This window comes from Filicampus tigris, chromosome 5, assembly GCF_054856515.1.
Source record: "Filicampus tigris isolate MCC_2025a chromosome 5, RoL_Ftig_1.0, whole genome shotgun sequence".
NCBI lineage: Eukaryota > Metazoa > Chordata > Actinopteri > Syngnathiformes > Syngnathidae > Filicampus > Filicampus tigris.
In genome coordinates this window covers 26,410,320-26,432,793 of record NC_141221.1, presented here as the reverse complement: position 1 = coordinate 26,432,793, position 22,474 = coordinate 26,410,320, and the positions used below count along the sequence as shown (strand labels likewise).

The window sequence follows — 22,474 nt, the reverse complement described above, 5'->3', positions numbered from 1 at the left end:
TCACTGTGTTAAATGAGTAGACGAGGATGCTAACTGGCCATTAGCAAGATGCTAACGATAATCGCAAGTGGCTAACTGCTATGCCACCACATACAACATGTACTACTACGTTGTTGGATGTGAAATTGTGAAGGTAGTTAAGCTAAAGTGTTATTATTAATGTTAGTCAGTTTGTTTTGGTTATATAAAATCAAAAAAATGTACACAGTTCATTGAAAGTAATTCATTAAAATTTTTGTCATGTCATCTTCCAAACCGCTTATCCTGTACAGGGTCGCGGGGAGGTGCTGGAGCCTATCCCAGCTGACTATGGGCGAAAGGCAAACTACACCCCGAACTGGTCGCCAGCCAGTCGCAGGGCACACACACAGACACCGTCACTGAGCAGGAACCGATCCCACGCTGCCCGCACACAACTCAGGCGTGTGTACCACTACACCATCAGTGACTGACTCATTTAAATTTTTAAATACAGAATGTGAAATGCTATACTACAATTTTGCGTAGGTCTACCAAATCCTTTTGTAATGATTTAGATTTTGTATTACCTGTGATGGTTGCACTGCAAATAGATACTTTAATAGAAAGATACTTTGAGTTTTGAGGATATATGACGAACATATTCAATTGATAGTGATTAAGTATTTTCTACACTGTGTGTAGATTGTGTTTTTTTCTTTGGGTCAGAATTGATATTGAATTTTGAACCTGGAGTGGTTCAGTGGCGAGCCAAAGCCCAGGACAAAGACAGTAGACAGGACAGGACTGTTGTGCGGCCAGCTTGGCATCTGCCCTCAGGATGTCAAACTTCAAATTTGTTCTTCTTATAGAACAGATAAGAGCACAAAAAACTACCCAGTTATTAGTAGAACAATATGAACAGCGTACACACACATTGGCACAACAACAGTTTTCAATTTTTAGCTTTTCATAGAAGAGCTCTATTTAAATTTTCGTTTTCATATATTTTGTTTGTTTGCCACATTGTGTTGTAGAGGCATTCATTTCATGCTGTTTAACTTCCCATGATGCTCTTCTTGCGAGTTATATTGATAATTAAGGGTTTCCATCTTTCCGAACCTAGATAAGTGTAAGTGTCATCAGCTTTGGATAAGGGTGCGACAGATCTGTTTATGTAATTAGTTTACAGTGTGTTTTTGACACTTTTTTACACGCCTGCCTTGTAGTTGGAATTGATTTAAATTATTGTTTTGATCGGGTCATGCTCAATAGCATACAATACATGATTAATGTAACCGCACTCTGTTCAATTCTTAATGTAAAAATTCAGATTTTTACTGATGCACCAAGTTAGAGCAACAAGTTTCTGCTAATTTGCAGCATTAGTTCTCCTGAGAATGGCTCCCGAATGAAAGGAAAATTGGTACTGCATGAAATCTCCAACTGAATCGAAAATCGAAATGAATTGTGAATCAAATCGAATCAGGCTCTTATTAATCAAAAGTTATGCTGGGGGACCGAGGTTCAATTGCAAACCAAAGTAAGGAATATTCGGGACTAGCTGTTGACAAAATGGTAGTTTATGCTTTATGATTTACCTATGGAATTGCAATAGCATGTTAAAAAAATAAGGCATACCTCTGCTACTCACGCAGATAAATGGCAGTGGCTCAGAGCAGTCCAACAGACTCATTAGTGGGTGCTGATCCGACTGGATCCGCAGCGCTCTGCAGCCTTGCAGCGCCATCTGCTGGTGTTTTGCTGATCACACGTCACACAAGTGCCAATTAGCAGTCAGACAGAAAAGACAAGAGTTTCCAACATGTGTTAGTAATTGAAGGAGGCGGGGGATGTCGGTGTTCAGAAACAAGTTCATCTCAACGCAGAAGTACAAGACAAACGAAACATGCAATTCCTTCTACAATTCTTTCAGGAGTAATTCTATGGTGGACTGGATGCTCAGACCCAGCATGATGTACCTTGCAATTAAATTGTTAATAAAACAGTCCTTCATAAAAAAAAAAAGGCGGGAAATGGGTTTTACATTTAGTAAGGTATAGTGGAGTATTCTGAATGAATTATGAATTATACTCAATTATTTTCACGTCTGCAAATCTCAATCCATAACTTTCAGTTTCAGTCTAGTCAGATTGTCTATTGTAGTGACTAAGAATAATTACAATTACCGAAGGGTCGGCAGTTCAAGTCTTAGCTTCGACTGTCCACTAGCAAAGCGCCCTTGGGCAAGACACTGGACCCTAATTTTTTCCCTGCAGTGGGCCAGGCAACTCCTTGATCGGCAGCAACCGCCCATTGTGCATATATAGGCTTCGTTGTGCTCCCGCGTCCGCGCAGCCGACAACTACTGTTGCCGCGTATACTACGCCACGCGCATTCTCTCTCGTGATTGGTCCGTTATGTCACCCACGCAATTTGTTGCTGATGAGATGCAAACTAGTTTGGCTGCGGCGTGGGTGTTAAGTCACGTATGTGGGTGTGTAAAGTAGTTACACACGCACGTAGGACCTTCGCTGCCACCTTTTCGCAATACAATTAAATGCATCGTCTAGTCATCTAGGTCGCTTTGTTATAGCAGGCACGATATCCATTGTTGTCGCTGTATTTATGATCGTTGCTCTGCAGCAAAAATGTTAGCACCTTACATTTGAAAACAGATATATGCAGGCATGGCGCCAGGATGACTTCACCTACTTGAGAGGTTCGCGGTAGAGACATGTATTCAATATAAGGTATGAATTTGCCTGAAGGTAGAGAATTCGACCCTACCGTCCATTCGCTGTAATCGATTAATACTGCATTCACACCAAATCCATTGAGGGTGTTTCTGACGGCGCGATTCGATTGAACTTGATGTAGTTCGGGCAGGAGGGCACGGTTGCGTGCAGGGCGGCGCTGATGATGCGTTTGGAGTGGTGGGACGCGGAGCAAAGCACGGAAAAGCCACCCATTTTGTCCATTCAGCGCGGCTAAAACAAATGAAATTTTTTCCCTCTTCGCCTCGCAGCAGCCAATCAGCATCGGGGCATACTACGTTTAGACACAGCGTCCTGTACACTCGGCGGGTCTTGTAGAGAGCGCAAAATGGAGTAAAACATTTTCGTTGTGGTTTGTGGACATCCCGAGCTATATGACACGGCCAGCTACCAGTACCGGGACAAGAAAAAACACAAAACAGTGAGAACATGAACGGGTCAAGAGAGGAGAGCAGAGACCACACGGAGGACAAAAAGAAAGAAAGTAAAAAAAATAAATGACTCAAAGCAGGAAAAGGAGCAACATTTTGATTCATTTTAATTATATTGGTGGCTCTACTCAAGACTGCTGATCTTTTTCTTTTTGTTTTACACATTTTCATTTGTATTTTTATGGTGTTTTTCAGGGGTTCTGTGTTTTCAGTCTAAATTTGTTAAAAGTGAATTGTCTTTCGTGTGTTATTCGGGGATCCCGTGTTTCACTTTAAATTTGTTACATATAAAAAAGATAAACGTTTATTCTTGTATTTCATAGTTTATTTGTTGTTGCACTAAAAAGTAAATATTTTTAATTTACATTTTGTTGTGTCATGTGTTTTTCAGAGATTCAGAAATTCGCTCTGGCGCCTGTGCAATGCTCTGAGAGTGTATGTGTTCGAAGAGGTAAAGTGTGCTCCGCTCCCATTCATTTCTGAACGCAGCCAGCATTGACGCACATGTCCCCCAGTCGGTGTGCCTAGTGCCGAGAGCTGCTTGGTGCACTCTGAATTGCCGAACGACAAATTTGAGACACGCATTAAGCTTCTGAACGGTCGGAGTGAGCCAGTGTGCACTCAAGCTTATTTCCGAACGCACCCCTAATGCGCAAGTAACTGAAAGACTCACTTGCCCCTCCCTGCCCTCACAAACACACGGGGTATAGCTGCAGCACAAACAAGAATTGCATTGGAACACAATGGTTACCTACTTGTGAACTTGAAAGAAAAAACGTTTTTGAACTCAAATAAATAATTGCTGGAAGGACTGGAGGGGGGCTAGACAGATTTCTGATGGGGCTATACACCCCCTAGCCCCCGTGCATGGATATCTATACTTTCTACTGTGTACTTCGTAAAAATAGGTTTGACATTTTTCATTCACCACAGATGATGGAGAAAGAGTGCACTCGTCAGTGACTCCGCTAAAAAATAAAAATAAAATTGTACTGGTCTTGCTAGTGACCAGCAGGTAACGCTAAACAACACAGCCAAGATTCAAAATGCCGAAGCGTGGGTCACTGGGCAACCTGCTCTACTAACTGAGCCAACGGCAACCAACAGAGCTGGGCATTCCACCTGTATGGCGCACCGGTTCGTCTATCCGCCTACGACGGATGTTCATTTTGTAGGTGATAAACGAGAGACAGGAACATTAAAAAAATAGACAGACTAAGCATAGTCAGAAGCCCATTTTTTTCCATCTATGTAATCGTCTTTTTTCACTTTGAGGCTTCAATGGCCGCGGCGAGGCTTCCCTGTGCCATTGGCTGTGGCCAAGGCTTTTTGACAGCTTCTGGGTCCTAGAAGGAGACGCATTTAGTCTGGCCACGGTGAGTCTTTCGTTTCAAATATCGAAAATAATGTGTGAGATTATATACAGATATGTAAAGGCAAATTACACATTTCGTAAAAGTCAGTACACCCTGGGGTTGACAGGTATGCATATTAAGTCATGGTTTAGTTTTCTTTAATTTACTATAAACCTAACCTGTAAGACCAAAACATTTATTTACAATTAATCTGAATATTGTTTATTGTGATACAGATTAATGTATTGCTTGTATTTGTTTAAAATATATATATATATATATATGGGAAGAGGACCTTGAAAAACTGTATCCCATATTAAATCGCAATTTCATTATGCTGGCAAAAAATAAAGAAGTAAATAAAGAATACAATTCTGATTATTTTTCAAAATCGTTCAGCCCTATTTTCTTTCCAGTGTTAGGCAAGCCTACTTTCAATATGCAATATATAGTTTATGTTATTTGAAAGTGATTATAGTAGTTATATCATGATATATACCCTATATATAAAGCCCCCAAAGCCTAAAATACTGCCACACCACCCTCGACTACTGTCTGTGTTCACTACTGTAATCGATCAAGTTTTGTGAAATTGCGCAACGTGTAAATTTTTTTCAAGATAACCAAGAAATTATCATTAGTCCCTTCCAATACAGCATTACGGGTGACACGTTTGTAATGCCTTTCTCAGGGAATTGATCGCAACTGTTTGTCTAGTTGCGATCAATTCAAATCCCTGAGAAAAAAAAATACCTGGATAAATGAGAATATCCACAAGCTTGTAATGCCTCAAAAACAATATTACTACACAATAAGGATTCAGTTGACCATGTTGGTGTCAAAACACACATCCATTTACTGAGATGTCACTTATAACACGTTCAGCTTTTAGATTAGGGTATTTATCATGTACGTGTTTGGATTTTTGGAAAGCCACTGTAGACATCGGCTGAGGCAAAGTCAGTGAGGGGCAATAAACATCCACATACCTCACTGTTGATCTAAATTTGTCACATCCTGGTAATCCTCAAGTAATTCCAAAAGGAACCCGCTTGTGGCCCATGTTTCTTGGTCACACTACCTTCCGGAGGTTTGTAGCAATGTGTATTTTAAGTTTCATATACAATACTGATAAGAAAGGTGTTAAAATGATCCTTATGTACGCAGACCGGCAAAAAATTGAAACTAAAACTAATATTAAAAAAAACAACAAAAAAAACACTATGTGCATATACAGTGTACTATTATGTCTGTCTGCAAACATGAATAAGTCCCATGGCACGAGTATTATCTCACATTAGTTCCTATCCATATGCTCACAGTACATACAGTACATCAATTGCTTTTGTGGTTTGTGGATTTTTAAATATCCTTTGGTCAGTAACACATCACCAATGGTCACTGTAGTAGTGCAGTACATGTACAGTTAGCTGGAGGAGAGCCAAAGAAGTTGTTTTGAACATTATATATTGCCTATTGAACAACATGCAGACGTGAGAAAACTCACAGTCTTGGTGCTACTGGATCTAAGCGCTGCTTTTGATACAGTAGATCACCAAATTCTATTAAATAGACTTAAAAATCTAGTGGGCATCTCTGGTACTGTTTTTGACTGGTTTTATTCCTATCTCACAGACCGATATTTCTTTATAAGTATGGATACTTGTTCCTCCAAAACCCATGAAATTAAATGTGGGGTTCCTCAAGGTTCGATTTTAGGCCCCCTACTTTTTAATCTTTATATGCTTCCCCTCGGGGATGTCATCAAGGGACACGGCATCAGCTTTCACAGCTATGCTGATGACACGCAGCTGTATATTGCCGTGTCTCCTGATGACACAGGACCCATTGATACCCTTTTAAATTGCATTTTAGATATCAAGTCATGGATGGCAGATAATTTCCTACAGCTTAATCAGGACAAGACTGAGGTTTTAGTTATCGGTCCCGAAGGTCAGAGAGAGAAGCTTTTACCAAAACTACACATTTTTAATCCCTCACATTGTGTGAAGAACCTTGGCGTCATTTTTGACTCTGAGCTCAGTTTTATTAATCATATTAAAAATGTAACCAAGATTGGTTTTTATCACCTTAAGAATATCGCCAGAGTCCGCCCGTTTCTCTCTCAGGCTAACACGGAAGTGCTGATGCATGCTTTTATTTCCTGTCGTTTAGATTACTGTAATGCCCTGCTCTCTGGCCTCCCGAAAAAGAGCATTTCACCAATGCAACTACTGCAGAATTCAGCCGCTCGGGTGCTGACGAGAACCAGAGGGCGGGAGCACATTACGCCAGTTTTGAAATTGCTGCATTGGCTCCCTGTGTGTTTCAGGATCGATTTTAAAGTACTTTTATTAGTTTATAAATGTGTTAATGGTCTTGGGCCATCTTATTTATCTGATTTGCTTTTATCATACCAGCCCTCGCGGATCCTGAGGTCCTCTGGCGCCGGCCTTTTATTTATTCCAAGGGTGAGGACCAAAATGCATGGCGAGGCTGCATTCGGCCGTTTTGGTCCTCACCTTTGGAATAGCCTGCCAGAGGACGTCAGGTCTGCAGAGACTGTTGATATTTTTAAGAGGAAGCTCAAGACACACCTTTTTAGTTTGGCTTTCAACAACTTTTAAATAATTTATCTTTTCTTTTGATTGAAGATAATTCTATGTTTTGCTTTGAATGTTTTAAAGCACTTTGAGTTGCATTTTTATGTATGAAAAGTGCTATATAAATAAAATGTGATTGATTGATTGATTGATTACAAATGGGGCCATGGTTAGCCATTATTGTTTTCGTTTTAATGCACTTGACTCGCGCATGCCCAGACTGAACACTGAAAACGTGTATGTGTGTTGCTTTCAGAATAAAGCGTTTTCAGAGTCTACATGAAAAAAATAACAAAATGTTTCGACTTATTTTAAGATAGTTGTGGTTTCAGGCTCTAAAGCTCTTGTATTTCATGTTGATATAAGTTGTTTTGATTCATTCACAGAAAACATCATCATGACTTCAGTTGCAGTAAAAGTCTTAGGGCCTAGATAGACCAACCCGACGTTGGCCAATAGTGACAGACGCTTAGCCCCGTGACGTCCAGCCGTCTGCCAGCACGTCACGCTGGAGGAATACACCGCAACGACAGACAGTGACGCTGACCATTAAAGTACCTTCTGCAGACGCATAGGATATAATACCTCTCCATACCATCGGCGACGGTAGTCACTATTTCTCATTGCTAGAAAAATCCAACCGGAAAGCTGTTGGCCGGGGACGGATTATAAAAACGTAAACAATGCATTCAGCTATACTCTTCGCTCACGATGAACTCCCACACGAAGTAAACCCTCACGTTGTTGACACAGTATTGTAAAATACTTAAATTGTCAACCCTCGCTCTTGTACTCGTAAGAAGATTAAGGCAGCAAAGGCGTGCTCATCATTTATCCGCATTTGTCACTTCCCGTTAGTGCTCTGAGTGCTGATTTGCTAGCTAACAGCCAATCAGAGTGACCAAATGTCACGACTGGCGAGGCCGATTCAACATGCGTAAACGCCCCCCAGACGCTTGCAGACGAGTTACAACGAATAATGAAAGAATTCACACACAGCCTTACATTAATTACAAGTTCAAACAGATATGCATCATTTTTACTGTACAGGCCGTTGATATACTACTTTAACTATAAATATATACAGTAAAAACCTGTTTACAATATTGTTCTCTTTTATGAAGAATACGTGGATAAATGTGCGAAACAAATATTCTGCTGAACTTATTAAAGGTGAGCTCATTTGGGCTTGACATGACATCTTGCTCAGAATTTTACTCTGCAGTAGTCAAAGACAAACCGCTGCTCGCTGCAGCAAGATCTCAGAAGAAATATAAATGGAAAAAATAGGCTGTCTCCACATAATGTGGCATTGAGCTGTTATGAATGTTCTGCTTATTATTTATTCTTTTACATGAATTTATACAGGGTGGCACGGTAGTCGACTGGTTAGCACGTCCGCCTTACAGTTCAGAGGTCGTGGGTTCGATCCCAGCTCCGGCCTCCCTGTGTGGAGTTTGCATGTTCTCCCCGTGCCTGTGTGGGTTTCCTCCCACATTCCAAAAACATGCATGGTAAGATGATTGGACTCTCTAAATTGCCCCTGGGTGTGATTGTGAGTGCGAATGTTTGTCTCTGTGTCCCCTGCCTATTGCCCGAAGACAGCTGGGATAGGCTTCAGCATGCCCCGCGACCCTTGTGAGGATAAGCGGTATCGATAATGGATGGATGGATGAATTTATACAGCTTTGAGTTGAACGGGAAAGGTTTCTAGAAATTCGAGAGATATTTATTTTGATCAGTACATTTTGTTAAAGTATGTTTCTGGATAATAACTTTTTCATGCGTTCATCCATCCATTATCCAAATCGTGCTGGAGCCCATCCCAGCTGTGTACACTCTGAACTGGTTGCCAGCCAATCACAGGGCACACACAATACAAACAAATCATTCGTGCTCACAATCATACCTAGGGACACTTTAGAGCATTCAATCAACATACCATGCATGTTTTTGGAATGAAACCGGAGGAAACCGGAGTACCCGGAGAAAACCCACGCAGGCAGGCGTGGGGAGAACATGCAAAGTCCACACAGGGAGGCCAGGGCCGGATTTAAAACCACAACCTCTGCACTGTGAGGCGGACGTGCCGCCAACGTGGGTTTAAATAGTTAAAAATAGTTTCACCTACAAAAATAAATAAATAAATCACACAAGGAAGGCAGTCAGATCGTCCGTCTCTACCGATGAGGTGTCCCTTTTTTTTTTTTTTCAGGGAGTTGGCAAACCTAATTCCAATTAACACTGGTCATCGTAGACTGCCGCCACACAATCTTAGTGTCGACAAAGAAACCGTCAACCATTTCCTCTTAGATTCACAGAGATGGGAAATGCAGCGCTGAGCTCACACAGATGTGACAATTGCAAAAAAAAAAAAAGTTCATGAAAAGACCCATGAAAATCCATTCAACTGTACTAAATGTGGTCGTACCTGGACAAAACAGAAGGACCTGGACCTCCTTGACGGCTGGGTGATTGATAAGATGGTCAAGGTTCCAGCTGAAAAGCATGACTTGATTCATGGCCGAACATCCATTCAAAGCACGGACGTGGCGGCTTTCCAGAGAAATATTCCAAACATTTAAATCAGTGATATTTCCAAAAAAGGGCTCAGTGAAATTGCCTCCAAATGAGTCCTGGTCCTGACCCAGAATAAGTATCCCATCAGCATGGATATCTCTCGAAATGTCTGAGCTTGATCCCATGTCCTTCCTTTCACCGTCCACGTAGATAACCCAGAGACTGCTGCTCCAAGTGACACAGATGTGATGCCATCCACCATCATTCGGGAAATGTGCTTTATAAGGAAGGTGTTTCCCATGGACAATGAGCGCCAGGAGGACGCGTCCCTGCATGTCACCCTGACCTCGTAGTAGGAATTCATTGGTAAAGACACGAGCAGCATAGGAGAAGATGGTGGACACTTCATTCCATTCTGGATCCCACTGAATGCGAACACACACACTGACTGATGACAGAGCAGGGAACGGCCTGTTGACGCGAGCAAAGCCTTCTCTGGATGTTTTGGGGAAGTTTAGAGCGGAGAACTGCAAATCTAAACAAAGGCAAATGAATAATTATTGAGTTTTACAGGGTTTGTAAATTTGCAGCAGGTATACTGATTGTGCTATGCCAACTGATCTCGCTCACATTTCTTGGACAGGGGCAAGGGCTCGGATGGCAATTTGGAGGGATTGTTGATCCAGACGTGTGACTGGTGTCCGGCCTGACGCAGTATCTCCAATGCCCCTTCCCGGACCTCCACTTGGTCCAAGGTGGCAAGTGAGCTGAACTGACTTCTGCAGAAGCTCTCAGCCCTGGAAAGGTCTAGTGAGTCATTGACCAGCACTAACGCCCAGTGCGAGGATAAGTGAACCGATCTGGACTGTCCTGGGGAGTCAGATTTTTGGCTTATGCATACACATATATCAAGAAGATTTAGAAGACGTGAGGTTGGATGGAAGGAGTGCTAAACAGTGACTTACCATGTGAATCGCCCACTCTGTCAGTCCCAACATGCGTTGGCTCAGTCTCACACACAACCTACAGGAAAAAGTCAAGTTGATGTTAAACTTGTAATTTGTGTTTTGCTATCACTTATCAATGTGAAAATCCTGATTTTTTCACGCCGTCAAAATACTTTGATTTATGATTACATGGACATAGCAAGCTATAAGACAAACAATCTTTGGATAAAGCTTTTATATAACGTAGTTTAGAATGAGAATCCTATTACCACAACAGAAAACAGTATTAGTCCAGCATGCAAGGCTCCAGTCATCTCTATATCAGTCTAATGTCCAGTTAAAACAAAATCCTCGTCCAACTTGGTATTGGATCACAAATCTTGAAGGGCAAAAGTGCTGTCTTAATACACTGTTTAAAAAAAAAGTGTATTGGAACAGCTATTCGAAATGTTTCATCTCATGACAGGACCAAAGCAAACCACTGAACAACAGGTTGATTTCAATAATCAGGTCAAATGAAAGGTAAGACTTGAACCCGGGTTTTTCAGCAAAGAAAGCTGAATGTCACTCCCTAAGTAATCTGGAAACAAAATCCACACGTGTAGGACAGCTGAAGGTAAATCCATCCAGACTGGTCATTGAGAACCTCTGCCTCTACGTCCAACATATCCAGCAGAGGTCTCAAGACTGGCAGACAATCAGCAATCCCAGCGTCTGTGTGACGGGAGGGACATCTATTCAACCTCTTCTCTCTTTCCTCCTCCCTCTCCCCAGACACCATACCCCTCCTTCTCTCGCACCCTGAAGCCATCTAGCTTTGTCATGCAAATGCAGTCATTTTTTTTTCTCCAAAGGACCCTACTTACGCAAGCAGTGTCAAGCATTTGGCAAAGAGACTTCATCAAGAGCAGCAGGGGAGCGGACATTTTTACCACATAGCTCTTATTTATTACTTCTATAGGACTCCAAGTTAATCAAAAAAATCTACTTTATCGCTATGCTTCATAGTCGATAGAAGATAAGTACTTAACATTTGAGGGATGTTTTGGCTGCATTTAAAAAAGAAGCTGAGAGCTACTTATTGGGTACTGATTAACAGTTTGAGACACACCTCTAAAAACAAATTTGATCAATTAACTTTAGTAATATTAATTAATCATATGCATGTACGTGAAGACACGTATCATGTTAATGATTTCTCACAATAATATGGAAACAGATAAATATCAGTATCAATATGCAATATCAATTCTATATATCTCTGCCAGTGTTCACATTATCAAATGATCATGTCTACAACATTAATTGGAAATCGCAATGGCCCCTCACTGGTGAGCTATTTTTAGAACACACCTGCAGGCTACTCATGTGGTCCTTAGCGGCTACTTTACTTTACTTTACAGGGATCAAGAAGTTATTTTCAATTGGACGGCAACCCTGGTGATTTCTATAGAGGCCTACATCTAGTGTGATTTTCATGCTTTGTGTATTTTTACATGGCCAAGTATTTCAAAATCTGAGGAGAAAAAAAACAAACCAAAAAAAAAACAACTAACAACGATATTAAAAGTAGTGATGTACTTCAGAGTGACTGTCGTGACACTGCCATAGTAAAAATTTGTAATATCATTATACCCTGAACTGAGGCACGAAGCGATTGAAATAAAGCTAACCATTAGTAGTCCATTGAGTATCCACTTGAATTTCAATACACTAAACAGGGCCCCAGCACAGAAAGCCCATTTCTGTTTTATTCAACGTTGGTATGTCCCTCTCCTTCATGCTCCTCACATTTGCAACTAAACGCGTTCTCCTTCAGTGCCAAGAATTTCACACAATAAAGAAACTAGCTTTACTCTATTGCTTTCTTCTGAGTGAGTCAACGTGAGTGGAACTATTTAGAAGTTAGAGTAAGTTCAAATACACTAAAAATATGCACTAATATGACTACACTTTCTGCATCTACTCTTGCACTGAAAAAGAGAAAAATGCCAAAGAATTTGAGAAGAATTAAAAGTATTTCAATGTTAAAAAGTCAAACTTTTACATCACTTTTACAGCACAATGTTTTTAAAAAGATGTGCTTCAATTTGTATTTTCTTTTAAATTTGGACTTGTATGATGTTTAATAATGTTATAAATGTTACAAAAATCATTGGAGATAAACTATATTTATATATAATTTTAGGTTGTTGACTCTGGAGTTAAAACCATGCCATAATCTCACAAAACATGATTTACTCACACTCAACAATTCACAAACAAACACAATGTGTTTTGCAAGTCCAAAACACACGCTATTGCATTTTGTTTTGCACATAAGAAATGTACCGATCTATTTAATTGTCTGTTTTTGCAGTGGTAGTGGTAGTTTGTCGAAGTTGATAGCCTGAAATGTTAATGGAAGCCCCTTTAACATCATAGGCGGACCGGCCTATAGGCAATTACTATTTTTCCCGGCCGGGCAAAAGGGTGGATAGACGGTAGGTGGTAGGCGATAAACGGACCACAATTTTTTTGTAAAATGCCCAGCTCTGGACAGCTCAGTGACAATATGTATGAAGGATTCAGCCAGACATCGTCTGTACAGGACAAAGTGAATTTGGATTCAAGTTGTTCTCTACTTTCGCTCTGCTTTGCTGCATTTTGATTTCAAGGTCATTTCCCTCATTGTGCACCTCCACGGCGTCTTAGGTCATCGTAAGTTTGTCCTAGTTTTAATAGGAGCAACACCATCCAGCACACTTGAGATTTTCTATCTCTGCATTGACAAATGGTGACACAGCCATGATACCTGTAAACATAGTGCTTGTGTTCTCATGTGTGTACCTTTTTTTAATTGACAGCGCTTGCTTGAACTTTTGGCATTATTTGTAATTCAAAGAACACACACAAGTGATATGAGATAACCAATTCATTAAGGTCAAAAGATGAAATGTCAACATCTTTCGAGATGTTTACATGTTTTAACAGACAAAAAGTAAAAGTATCCAGCACAGCAGAGAGTTCTTTGGTATTTTTTTCCCATGTTGTTGTCAAAGTGAATGTTTAAGTTTCTTGGTATAACCAAGAAGTCATAGTCCAAAAATCCCAAAATATTCTTGACAAAAATATGTTCTATGAGCCTCCACTAGTCAAAATACGACATTATGTATACATACATGTTATTTATTAAATGTATGACTTCATTATGATACAGCACAATGTGTAGTTTACCTTTTACTATGCCTCTGTAAGTTATAAGCTTACATGCACTTGGTTAAAATAATGCATCAGACGTTATGGCGCTTTTCTGGACAACGGGACACTCAAAGCACTCACAGTGGATACATTATTCATACAACCACGCATTCACACTCTGGTGACGGTAAACTACATTCTATGGCTTGGGACAGGCGTGTGAGTGCCAGTGCGCGCCTACGGCCCCTTCAACCACCACCACCAACCATTCGCACCCAGCTGTACACCAGTGTGTGGCACTGGAGGCAAGTCTCTTGCCCAAGGACACAACGACATATGAGTCGGACAGAGCGGGAATTGAACAGTGGACCTTCCGTTAGTGGACCACCCGGTATTACCTCTGAGTCACGGCTGTCCCAAAATACAGTATGTCTGCCTCCACAATACTTGGTGGCGATGTTGCTCCTTTCACTTGTTTTTGTTTTTGGGGTGACTTGCTGTTATTTGCTACTGATAAAAGTGGAATGCAACAAATGAATAATTTTGGAGGTCTGGCCAACTTGTATGTGCAATAAGGCTTTACTCTCTCTGCCTTTACTCTTGTGATTATTGTTGCAATCAAAGGCACAAAGAAAAATGTTGTTGAACCCTCTGGAGAGTTTCAACACAATTATTACCAGAGCGGGCACTAGACCCTTTTTTGACGGTCGGTCCTCCGTCTAAGACCTGGGTACCCTTCTGGCCTCGTCCCTCCGTCCTTATTCATAAAAATGATCGTCCTCCAACCCCATCCGTCCTCGTCCTTTTAAAGCTGTTTCGTCCTTACGTCCGTCCCCACCCACACCCAAAAAAAAAAAAGTGCCCATGCATGACGCTACAAGGGAGATGCTAACGGCACAGGTGTATTTAGAGCTCATTATCTGGCTAATTTACTATTCAAATCGGCTTACTTCATGGTGCCACCACACGTTGTATGTGTGTAAGGAGGCAAAGTGAGCGAGTCAAGAGTTGGAATGTAACTGCTTCATTGAACAGCGGTCATTGTTAATATGTCAACGCAGCGGACGTGAGAGAGGTCAATCTTTGGTCAGCCCATTGGTCAGCCCTTCGGGTTTCTGATTGGCTCGCTGGTTTCCACTTCACTTGACCAAAAGATTTTTCTTCAGTCTGTTATTCAAATAAAATTAAAATATGCCTCTTGGATGTATCGATACACAGATTTGCTTAGTTATGTTACAGTTTTATTGCTTATTGTTTAACATATCCCTGCGACTGGCTGGCGACCAGTCCGGGGTGTAGTCTGCCTTCGCCCGTTGACGGCTGGGATAGGCTCCAGCAACTCCCCGCGACCCTGTATAGGATAAGCGGTTTGGAAAATGACATGACATGACATGTTTAACATATTCATTTAACCTATTGTCAAAAAAGATCATCCAGCATTATTTCGTAAATTCTTGAATGCGAGGATTTTCAACCTGGATTCATCATTTGTTACCCCACTACATGGTTTCTCTGAGAAGTCGGGTATTTATCAAGCCTTACAACCAATGTAACAAGTTTTCTGTTCATGACTCCGACCACAATTTAACAATTACAGCCTTGGTATCTTTAGAAATAATTTACTTTCACTGGCTGGAGCAGCTCACTTGAGTAACCGTGAGTAACCTAGGTGCCGCCATTGCCTTCCACACATTTTTTAGCTCCTCTTTCAACCTTTGATGATTTACCAGCTTCGTGTTCTTGTTGATGTAACTTAGGATTGCCTGTTTTTGTTGTTTAATCAGCCCAAATTACATGGCAATCACTAAAAACGTGTAGAGATTTAAAGGACAGACTATTGACATTTTCCTTTCATTCAACATGGTTAAAGGGTGGCAAGTACAGTTGTGGTAAAATCCAAAACACAGCTGGAGAAACCAAGAAAGGGCATTAGTCAGTCAACCAGTTGAGTGAATCAACTCATAAAAAGAGCAATGCAGAGCAAGACATGCATTTCTCTACGCAACCATGAGCAATATGGATCGCAACTTGGTGAACGTGTACTGACCTACTTTATTCATAGCGTTAGGAAGATATCTGAAGATTTATGTTGTAGATGTATAAATTAAACAATGCAGCCTGGGTTTGTCATAACTAAAATGTACATAAAAATGTATGGGATATCATACTGGTTTTCAACTGCTGTCATACTAGGACCTTCATTTTCCTATTGTTGAGACTAAGGTTAGGTTCACACCGCAGGTCTTAATGCTCAATTCTGATTTTTTTTTTTAAATCCGACTTTTTTTGTGTAAGCGTTCATATTACATTATAAATGCGACCTCAGTCTTGTCTGTTCAATGATCACATGCGTCGCCAAAGTGACCCGCATGCGCAGAAGAAGAGACGACGTCACTCCCGACGTTGTGGTTGCAGAAGTAAATGTGGTCCAGCGTGTTGGAGCATTCATGCAGTGAAGCGAAAAAATAAAAATCATTCTACAGTGAAGCGATTAGGTAGGAGGTAGAAATAAATACAGTATTTGGGGGGAATTACGAGGCGAGGCTTTAACATCTCATTTCATGGAGACATCACAAACGATGACATCACGTCATAACCGTGCGTAAAAAATGAATCGATCCGAACCGTGGCTGAATTACTACCATCACCATACATGTCCACTTAATGCTTGATGTTTCAAGTGGGATTAAGTTCAATTAAAATATAAAGTCAATAGTGTCCATGAAATGAGATATTAAAGCCTCTCCTCATGATTTCCCCCAAATGCTGTATTTATTTCTACCTCCTACCTAATCGCTTCACTATATAAATGCCCCGACATACTGGACCACATTTACTTCCGCAAACACAACGTCGAATGTGATGTTGTCTCTTCTTCATTTTGGCGACGCATGTGTTCATAGAGCAGACAAGACCGAGGTCGTATTTATAATGTGATATGAACACTTACACAAAAAAATTGGATTAAAAAAAAAAAATCAGAATTGAGCATTAAGATCTGCGGTGTGAACCTAGCCTAAGTCTATTTCAGATGAGTGTGTGGTTGAGGACCCGTGAACAGGGAAGAAAGTTAGTATTGCACTCATAACAGGGATTTAAAATCAACAAAGTCCAGAAAAAACAGACAAAGTTGCAAACCACAAATTAGCAGCAATATCAACAGAAGCAAATGATCCATCAAAGACTGAATGGAGGCAGGCAACTAAATAGAAACAAACTGACGAGACAACGAGAAGCAGCTAGACAAGAGGCAGAGGGAGCTGATTGGAAGATACAAGGGACTGGGTTGACGAGCACAGAAGGATACAAAATACCTAACGAACAGGACATTAACCACAAGAAAACAAGACAAAACATGAAACAAAACCAAATACAAGTCCCAAAAAAAAACACGAATCATAACTCAACTCTACTGTAATTAAAAAGCACTTTAAGACAACTGCTGCTGTATACAAAGTGCTGTATATGGAGCAAAAGTAAGTCAGACAAGAACAAACAATAAAACAATAAAACCAAGTCTCATGCTGAGTTAAAAGCCAAAGAATGAAAATGAGTTTCAAGACCGGTTTTTAAAAATGGGAAGCGAAGGGGGCTTGCCTAATGTTTATCGAGGGGTCATTCCAAAGAGAGGGACCGGTAACAGAAAAGGCTCGATCCCCTCTGAGCCTTCGCTTCGTCCTCGGTACATCAAATAGCATCTGGTCCGCAGACCTAAGGCCGGTGCCTAATTAGGTGTGGTGAGTTGGGGTGGAGGAGCTCAGAGAGGTAAACTGGGGCAAGGCCATTTAAAGATTTGAAAACAAATAACAGAATCATAAAGAGAACTCTAGAATGTAAAATGTGAAGGGACGCCAGAGTAGGAGTTATGAGCTTTCTCTTACGAGTACCAGTCAAGAGGCGAGCAGCAGCATTTTGGACCAAATGGAGACGCTTGATGGAGGATTGGTTGACTCCAGAATAAAGTGCATTACAGTAATCCAGTCGAGATGTAACAAAGGCATGTATTCCAACTCGAATTTGTATGCAAGTTGAAACGCACCATATTCTATTAGTAATCTACCCCAATGCAGTATTCAAGCCATAATAATACTAAATACGTGTATGGAAAACACTTATAGGGCATACACATGACGGAACACACAATCCAATGAAAAACAGTAAATACAGTGCTGAGTCTTTCTTGTAACACAAGAAATCATCATATTCTCATGCCGTCTGTAACCTCTAAATGTCGTATGGCAAGTACCATCGTAAATGCCCGAGTCCGTAACCCACCCAAAATGGCTCCACGACTCAGAAGCACTGCTCCATCATATGTTCAGGTATAATATTAACACACGATTCTTGTACCATATGCTTATGAGCCCTGAGGTTGGAGTGTTTTCAACAGTTCAGCGCACTTTCGCTGGCCTTAAGTTTTTACACTTCTTTCAGCACACTTAAGTCCAGTAGATCTACTGCCTTTAACAGGCATTAGGGGACTGTTCCCAACACTTAGTAAAGTCACATAAATCTACCAACTTTAAACCCATGTGTTTTACCACATACATGCGCTTTTAACAAGGCTCCTGTGTGTTTTTTCCCGGCCATTTGAGTAATCTGTCCTGCTTTTAGCCTGAAGTCAACAAACTTTGGTCAGAGCTCATTTAATCAACAGACTTAGCTGCATCAAGCCAGAGCTGACAAAGGAAAGCAGACTAATTGACCTCCCTCCCTTTGCTCTCTCTTTCCTCCACTGTAACTCTGCTACCGCTGCCACCCAGTGTATTTCCATGACAACCTGGCGATTGTAAGGATGGTATGGAAACGTCAAACACTTGGTGGGCTTGCATCGTTGCACACAAAAGACCAGTGACCTACATGTGGAACAAGGATGGAGGCTTTTCCCAGAATGGCTAAGCACTAGACCAGAACAGAAAGAAAATCACCCCCTCCAACTTAATTTAGCCTCAACTTGCGCTATTGAAAACAGCCCATCAGAACTCGGTTCCATTTGATCCCACACCCTACAAACAAGGGGATTTTTGGTATGATTCCACTTCTGTTTCATTATGGAAGAACTGTATTACTACTGTGCATGATTTATCGTGGCCATATGGATACACATTGTATACCATATAGTTAACAGTGTCACTTCTTTGAAGCCTCCTATTCCACTCTGACAGCATGTCTACCAGTATGCAGTTTCTTCCACGCTCACGCGATATACAGTATGCCAGTAAATCCGAGGTTAGAAAATGGCGGAATGCTGCCTTGTAAAGTAACATTCTTGGCTGGTCAGCAATCAGGGGCCGTGTTTGCCTGTCCTAATCTGGCAGCAGCAGATAGTCTTTATAGCTACCTCTGCACCATCAATCAGCTCAGCTACTCAGGGCCCTGTCGACAGCAACAGGGGTCACGTCGTCGCCACAGAAACCGCATTTAAAAGCGGCCATATAAATGATCTAGGCTTTTGGCATGACACAAAGAAAAAGTGACAGAGGGAGATGGGATTGGGCTGGTCCTGTGTGAGCTGTCTTTAGACAGAATTAGTCCTCAGTTTGAGTAAGACAATACTGACCTGAGTCAACCCTCCGCTCTGTAAAAAGATACACACCTTAGAATCACTGTTATTTTGGCTATTTGACTTTTAGATGCTTTAAATATTGTCCTTTCTGTAAAGTTAAGTATCCACTGTAATATTATGTTAAGTTTGCTGCTTAGTCCAATATGCCTACTGGTACTTTACCATCAACACGTACAAAAGCCATTGTTAAATAACATTTCCAACCTGTGTAATGTTGCAAGCTTCAGGAAATTGGCCGTGAATACAATTTGCAGTCTTAATGTAATCGTTTTATTCATTTTAGTTTTTAATTTCTAACTTTGTTTCACAAAGGAAACTTTGTACATGCAATACAGAACACAGAGAAGCAGACCACACAGGACTGCAGGCAAGCAGAGACGTTAGACTGATATTGTGTCCCTGACCTGCATGTGGGGTTTGGTGGGTTGTGGGGGTGAGGTATGTCGGATCCTAGTGTGAGTTGCTTAAGGGCACCTTGAAAAGCGGGATTCGACCCACTACATTTGTCTACCGTAGGACTTGTTTTTGATCCCACACAGTGCTAACAAGAACACTGATAGGGGAGAGTGGGGTAAGTAGTGCCAATTTTTACTTAAAGTGGAAATCACGCCAAACACATTTTTTTCAAGAATATGTTCCCAGCACGCCCACTAGTTGAAACGGCATTCTGATTAATATTGTGGTTGTGGAATATGAGTTAAGCAGCAAAATCCACTCCTTTGTAGCCCTTTGCAATTCCACCATCTCAGGGGCAGGCCATTTTGTCACTTCTGTCGACTGAAAATTAGGTGCTCAGGTCAGCAGGTCAGTCGTGATTGGTTACCTGAGCCCTAAGCAGTTGTGATGTCATTTTCAGTCGACAGAAGTCACAAAATGTCCGCCCCCAGAGGTAGCTAAAACAGGTGGATTAACTCTTATTCCACAAACGCATTATTTATAAGAATGCCTTGTTTCAACTAGTGGGCTTGCATAGAATATATTCTTGAAAAATATTGTTTGGGTTGACTTCTTTAAAGTGCCTTTCACGCTAAGGGATCACAGGAATGCCTCCAACTAAAATATATGTACATGTTGTGCATTTGTGGCACAGCTTGCCCCGAGTGCGGGGTGAATTGTGCCTTTAGTCAGAAATCACTGGGGTAATTTTTGCCGTTGAAAACTGATGTAAAAAAGATCATTTTAATCTCACAAACGATAATGCTATATAAAAGCAAGACAAATTCTATCCAAAAGAACTTGTTAGATGTTTATTTCAAGTTTCAACATCTTAAAAGGCTAGTTTGCTTCAACAAGGCCTAGCGCCACATAAACACATGGTCAGAACAAAATGAATATTCCAAATTGAGCGGCTAACTGCATATGAATATCTTCAAGGATTCGGCCTTTCTAACCGGACATAACCGGACATGGATGGCAGATAATTTCCTACAGCTCAATGAGGACAAGACTGAGGTCTTAGTTATCGGTCCCGAAAGTCAGAGAGAGAAGCTTTTACCAAAACTACACATTTTTAATCCCTCACACTGTGTGAAGAACCTTGGCGTCATTTTTGACTCTGAGCTCAGTTTTATTCCTCATATTAAAAATGTAACCAAGATTGGTTTTTATCACCTTAAGAATATCGCCAGAGTCCGCCCGTTTCTCTCTCAGGCTAACACGGAAGTGCTGATGCATGCCTTTATTTCCTGTCGTTTAGATTACTGTAATGCCCTGCTCTCTGGCCTCCCGAAAAAGAGCATTTCACCACTGCAACTACTGCAGAATTCAGCCGCTCGGGTGCTGACGAGAACCAGAGGGCGGGAGCACATTACGCCAGTTTTGAAATTGCTGCATTGGCTCCCTGTGTGTTTCAGGATCGATTTTAAAGTACTTTTATTAGTTTATAAATGTGTTAATGGTCTTGGGCCATCTTATTTATCTGATTTGCTTTTATCATACCAGCCCTCGCGGATCCTGAGGTCCTCTGGCGCCGGCCTTTTATTTATTCCAAGGGTGAGGACCAAAATGCATGGCGAGGCTGCATTCAGCCATTTTGGTCCTCACCTTTGGAATAGCCTGCCAGAGGATGTCAGGTCTGCAGAGACTGTTGATATTTTTAAGAGGAAGCTCAAGACACACCTTTTTAGTTTGGCTTTCAACAACTTTTAAATAATTTATCTTTTCTTTTGATTGAAGATAATTCTATGTTTTGCTTTGAATGTTTTAAAGCACTTTGAGTTGCATTTTTATGTATGAAAAGTGCTATATAAATAAAATGTGATTGATTGTGATTGATACGGTCTTCTCCTGTTGTACTACTTTCACTGATCTTTCCAGCTCCTCAAGAGGAGTTGAAACCCTGTCTGTGTTCCTTTTGTATCTGCGTGGCATGATGGATTTTGGTCTAAGATTAAGAATGGTGAATAGTTTTAGTGATCAAATGTAATACAATGTACAATAACAATAAAATACAATAATGTAACATATAGTAAATAATCATCAAGTCAAGTTGGGGGCAGTTATGCCATTGGCACAACTTGACCCAGGTCCTTTGGCACAAAATGCCCCTAGCCCACCATTTTGAAAGATATGCATCCCCAGCTGTTTTGACCCAGCATCATTCTAACTGTATAGACAAAAAGAAAAAAAAAATCGTAGAAATTTTACTTTGGAGGGCATAAAAAAAAGTGTTGTTTTTTTTTTAACTTGTGCTTACCTATCAAGCCATGTGTATCCCTTCTTTGCAGGACGAGCGGAACGGATGCCTCTTAAAAAATATGTGGTCACATGACGGGCGGCACGGTGGTTGACTGGTGAGCACATCCGCCTCACAGTTCAGAGGTCGTGGGTTTGATCCCGGCTTCGGCCTCCCTGTGTGGAGTTTGCATGTTCTCCCCGTGCCTGCGTGGGTTTACTCCGGGTACTCCGGTTTCCTCCCACATTCCAAAAACATGCATGGTAGGTTGATTGGACTCTCTAAATTGCCCCTCGGTGTGATTGTGAGTGCGGATGTTTGTCTTTGTGTGCCCTGCGATTGGCTGGCAACCAATTCAGGGTGTCCTCCGCCTACTGCCCAAAGACAGCTGGGATAGGCTCCAGCACGCCCCGCGACCCTTGTGAGGATAAGTGGTATCGATAATGGATGGATGGATGGATGG

At 41.2% G+C, this 22,474-nt stretch overlaps 1 protein-coding gene across 1 annotated transcript in view; it reads right to left on the bottom strand.

Moving 5' to 3' along the window:
- Nucleotides 1–11,261, bottom strand: part of adgrd2 (adhesion G protein-coupled receptor D2) — a 63,499-nt gene extending 52,238 nt beyond the window's left edge. Inside the window, exons 1-5 of the mRNA XM_086030909.1 lie at nucleotides 10,861–11,261; nucleotides 10,610–10,667; nucleotides 10,275–10,514; nucleotides 9,556–10,179; nucleotides 1,600–1,722 (exon numbers count right to left, since the gene is read on the bottom strand). Of these exons, the coding sequence (XP_085887035.1) occupies nucleotides 1,600–1,722; nucleotides 9,556–10,179; nucleotides 10,275–10,514; nucleotides 10,610–10,667; nucleotides 10,861–10,905 (1,090 nt within the window). The 5' untranslated portion in view covers nucleotides 10,906–11,261. The remainder of the gene's footprint in view (nucleotides 1–1,599; nucleotides 1,723–9,555; nucleotides 10,180–10,274; nucleotides 10,515–10,609; nucleotides 10,668–10,860) is intronic.
- Between the last annotated feature and the right edge of the window lie 11,213 nt (nucleotides 11,262–22,474).